Source organism: Chenopodium quinoa, unplaced genomic scaffold (assembly GCF_001683475.1).
Source record: "Chenopodium quinoa cultivar QQ74 unplaced genomic scaffold, ASM168347v1, whole genome shotgun sequence".
Classification (NCBI taxonomy): Eukaryota; Viridiplantae; Streptophyta; class Magnoliopsida; order Caryophyllales; family Amaranthaceae; genus Chenopodium; species Chenopodium quinoa.
This window is the reverse complement of record NW_018745014.1, coordinates 258135-263006: the sequence shown is the minus strand read 5'-3', so window position 1 is coordinate 263006 and position 4872 is coordinate 258135. Positions and strand designations below refer to the sequence as shown.

General features: G+C 44.0%; 1 protein-coding gene across 1 annotated transcript; it reads right to left on the bottom strand.

The window, feature by feature from the left end:
• Positions 1-864: 864 nt before the first annotated feature.
• On the bottom strand, positions 865-4350 carry LOC110708208 (nucleoplasmin-like protein ANO39). Its single transcript, XM_021886292.1, has 3 exons — positions 4225-4350; positions 3748-4123; positions 865-983 (listed from the first exon to the last, which is right to left on the bottom strand). Exons 1-3 carry the CDS (start codon positions 4348-4350, stop codon positions 865-867), a joined length of 621 nt encoding a protein of 206 aa, XP_021741984.1.
• Positions 4351-4872: the final 522 nt, after the last annotated feature.

Below are 4872 nucleotides of genomic sequence, written 5' to 3'. Positions count from 1 at the left end.
AACCATGTGCCAGCCCTTTCCCTTTTCTCCGAACCGGATGGGTAGATCAATCATGCCCACCGGATGTACTACTCCTCCCCCAAAACAAACAAGAGGGTATGAGGCCGGATGCATGCTACTGGGCTTGTACTTGAGTTTTTCCAAGCACCGGTAGCTTGTGAGGTCAGATAAGCTCCCGGTATCAATCAAGATCCGGCCAACTCTTTGATTGGCGATTTTGTACTCGATGACTATGGGGTCATCATGAGGCCGCCTGACCTCTCCTCTATCTTTCTCGGAGATGTTAACTTCCGGAAATGAATATTCAGATGACTGGCCCTCATCCACTGAGTTGACCAGTTTCCGAATGTTATCCTTTGTGCCCCGGATTGTAGGCCCACCTCCCGCAAATCCACCGGCTATGGTCAGGATGGTATCCTCATCCGTATCCGATTGAGTAGCCGGCGTCTTCGGGGGTGGTCCTTTTACTTGTTTGGGAGCATCCTTTGACTTGGATAGGTAGGACTTGAGAGCCCCCTCGTCAGCAAGCCGGTCATAGAGCCGCCTAAGGCTAAAGCAACCCTTAGTGTCATGGCCAATTTCTTCATGAAAAAAGCAATATTTGCTCTTGTCACGGGCGCGTACAGGACTCTTCATAGGAGCCGGTTTTTCAAGATTCAACCAGTCCTTTACTTCTTTGAGAATGGAGGCATAATCCTTGTTGAACTCGTAATTTAGCACATACGGATCCGTTCTCTTTCTTTTCTGGAAAGGTTGTCCGGATGAGTCTGCTGCCCTTACCCCCTTTCTCTTATTTTCTTCCTTTTTGGCCGACAGGGTAGGCCGATTCTCTTTTTTGTCGGATCTTTTGTAACCCGTTGGAAGTTACACATCACATAATTCCATTGCCTGAATGTAAGCCTCCGCCTTCATAAGTGCCTCGTGAAGGGTAGAGACCCTCTTCTTAACCAAGTCAAACTTAAAAGTTGATCCGTCTTTTAAGCCTTTAAAGAAATCAGTGTAGGCAACATCATCAGACAATCCATGGATTTGGATCCTTATCAGGTTCAACCGCCTGACATATGACCGGAGCCCTTCCTTATCTCCCTGCAAGATTGCCCCTAGATCAAGGCTTGTTTTCTTGGCAGGGATATTCATAGAAAAGTTGGACGTAAACCAGTAGGCCAATGTCCTGAAATTGTTGATGCATCCGGCTGGAAGGTTGCCAAACCAACGCTGAGCTATCCCTTTCAACGTTGCCGGGAAGCACCTACACCATGAGGCGTCATCCAAACCCTGCAAATACATCAGGTTGGTGTATGCCATGAGGTGATATTTCGGGTTGGGGGTACTGTCATAGGCACCTACCAACACGTTTTTAATTTTTGACGGCTGGGTCATCTCGGTGATTTCTCTGGAAAAATCCATTGGCTGTTCCCCAAGGTTTAGCAGTCGGAGCTGCCAGTCCATAGGCTGAACAGGTGGCTGCTGCTGCCCCCCGAAAAGACCTGGCTGTGCATAAGGAGATCCAAAAGGCGTGTATGGTGTCCCATGCAATGCCAGTTGGATCATATGAGGGCCGGATTGAGCGGAAACCTTGCTCGTCCGACTGTCATTGTTTGTTCTCGAGTGCCTCCCTGATGTGACATTGAAGCTATCTCGAAAGGTTGACGTTGATGCCGATTTGGAGCGCTGCTGAGTCTTTTTATCCTGAATGAGCGTCTGAACATCAGAGTAGACTTTCTTTGTTCCATCCGGCTGTATGTGCAGAACAAGTTTTCTGACTCCATTCATGGGAGTTTGTATCTTTGAGAAATCAAAGGGCCTAACTGGCACATTTGACTTCGAATGCGGGGTAGATGCTCTACCCTTTACTGTTCTGGCCGTCTTTTTTCCAAGACGCCTTTCCTCCGCCTAACCCTTACGGAGGCCGGATGTATTATCCAGAAGGCCTTTGATCTCCCCTTTGAAACTCATCATCATGTTCATGAGTTCATCCTTGGAGACCTGGGTGGCCCCTTCCGAAGCAAGAGTTAAGCCAAGTGGTCCTGGTGGGATGGTTTGGGTCTGCCTGCTGCTCTGCCCGTTCCCTTTTGTCTTTGGAACGAGTGTGTTTGGTTCTGAAAGAACCATCGACAGCTGTGTAAGTCTCAATCTCATGATTATCGGCTGTATCTTAGTCCGAGTGGACCTCAGCCTCACCAGCAGGTTGACTACCTTTACCCGGAAGTACCGGTTCTAAAGTCATCTAGAAAGTACTCTCCCCACAGACGGCGCCAGATGTTTGAGGGTTTTTTATGTGTCCTACGGGAGAGTTACAATTTCCTAGTATGCTCCTTCCTTAGCCTATACCTGCACAAATAACGGAATTCTCCGGCTGAGGCTGGGGTGTTTCGCCGCTGAAGATTAGGTTAGTCTCTTTCTTAGTGAGGAAATAAGACAATAAATGCTTCTCGATTTGAGAGAGTTTACAAAGGGGATTTGTGTTTTGTTGCTTGGTGGAAAATGATTCGATCCCCATTAATGAGGTCTGCCCTTACTATTTATAGTAGGAGAGAGATGTACCTCAATTAGGGTACAATGACACGTGTCGCAAAGGGATTGGGCCTTTGCTGACCGTTGCAAGATTAACACGTGGCAAGCCTTTATAGGGCCACGTGTCTTAGGGTATTTTTACCCTAAACAGTTTATACTCTTCAGGGTGGTACAAATGCTTGCGGCGTAGGAGGACATTGACGTCACCCAACTACTCAAATTACTAACCACTAATTACTAGTCAAGTTACTAATAGCTACGTCGTCATACTACACTAGAATCTTTCTCATTTGTTATTCAGGACGTCTAGATATTTACGATGAACGGAGAGCACTGTTGGGAACCCTTTAACGGCAGTGAATGGGTTCAAGACCATTTTATGCCGTAACACATACATGTACCAACAGTAGACTTCTCTTACTTACTACATCTTAGTCCTTCAATTCTGTCTTAGAATAAATGTAGGTTTTTAAACCATTTTACCAATCAACCGTGTAAATTTTGAAGTGTGCCTTGTCATGTGATACAGGGTACCACTTATACAACATAGGTACCACTGGAGCCAAAGAGGTGCAAAGCCACTTGCAAGATGAACCACTTAAACAAGAAATGGATTATTAATAACCAGGGTGGTACAAATACCTGCAATGTAGGAGAACGTTTACATCACCCAACTAGACAAGTTACTAATAACTAAGTCGTCGTAGTACACTAGAATCTTAGTGATTTGCAATTCTGGGTACCACTAAGACAACTTAGGTACCACTGTAGTTTAGTGTCAATAGGTACGTATCTTTAAGGATTCTGCCAAAGCCTTGGGTCTGAAAACAGTTAGTCTAAATTTACGTTCAATGTAATATCTTCAATCGGTAGGTATCATTGAAAATTCATCCAAAGCCTTGGGTCTATTCAACATAATTTATTCAACATAATTAACAATATTTATGGATCTAAATACTCCGGAAATACCAGAGCGCCAAACATAAAGCTAACACAAAAAAACTAACTACAAAATCCACCCAATTATCCTACATCATGCAAATTGTCTTCAAACTCCCCCTAATCACCTACTAAACTTAACCTTTACCTTAAACATAAAAGGTATTGTGTAGATTACATAACCAAATATAAACAAACCAAGCTACCAAGGATGGTAATTGGGGAGAGGACTGCGCCGCCTGTAAGCATCTGAATTGGCTGAGCCGCTGTTGTCATCATAAGCGGGATACTCACCTCCACCATCATCAGAGCCAGTAGACCAGCTTTGAGAATCATCTTCATCATCATCTTCAGTAGCTTCACCCTCGTCCTCATTCCCATGTTCATCATCTTTATCTTCATATTCTGCATCTTCCTCATCCTTATCATCTTCATCTTCTGAATCTTCCTCATTCTCATCATATTCAAGGTCGTAGTCATCATCATCTTCATCGTCGTAGTCCTCGTCCTCATCATCTTCATCCTCGTCATTAGCATTCCCATCTTGATTCTGGTCCTCCATATCCTCATCACCATTACCAGCATCAGCACCACAAATAGCCACAGCACCACCCCTGTCCTCCTCGATAATCCTTTCATCAGGTTGCTCATTTCCAACGGCATAACCTGGCTGGAATGGATTGCGTCAATTTCACTCTGAAGGCGTGTAATTCGCTGTTCCCGGAGTTGGTGCAAACGGCCCGACAAAAACCTCGCTTCTTCTAGCTTTGCCTTATGTAATGCTGTCATCTTATCTAGTTCTTCTAACTTTATCTTCTCCTGTGCAATGATTTTGTCCATCTCTGAGTGCAACTTTGTAAGATTCCCTTCTACCTCAGTCACGTCCCGGTCACCCATCGTAGCTTCTTTGACAGCCGAAGACAAATTGAAAGGTTAAATCCATGTTTCTAAATTAGTACGAAAGAGGGGGTTTTGGTACCATCATGACTAAAGTGGTACAATGTTCTCATCCATTACTTGTACTACAAAAATCGCCCAAATAATTTTACAAAATCATAAACCCGACATTAATGGTTTAAAAATTGGACAGAAAGGAGAAATAAATAATTCAGTCCCTTCCCCCTCCACTACTTTGAAAAGCAAAGAAAAAATTGACCAGGTAGATCCATGTTTCCAAAGTGGTAGAAAGTAGCGGGTTTCTGTACCGTTGTGATTAAAGTAGTACAATTTCATCATCAATTTCATGTACCACGCTGAACATTGTCGCTGCATTGTTACTTTAATGGTACAAAAAGCCCACATAGTACTCTGCAAAAATTTAGAAACCTGAAATAATTAGTTTCAAATTTAGGGATAAAGGAATAACAAATAATTCAATCCCTTCCCCCTCCACTTCTTTGACAGCCATGTTTCTAAAGT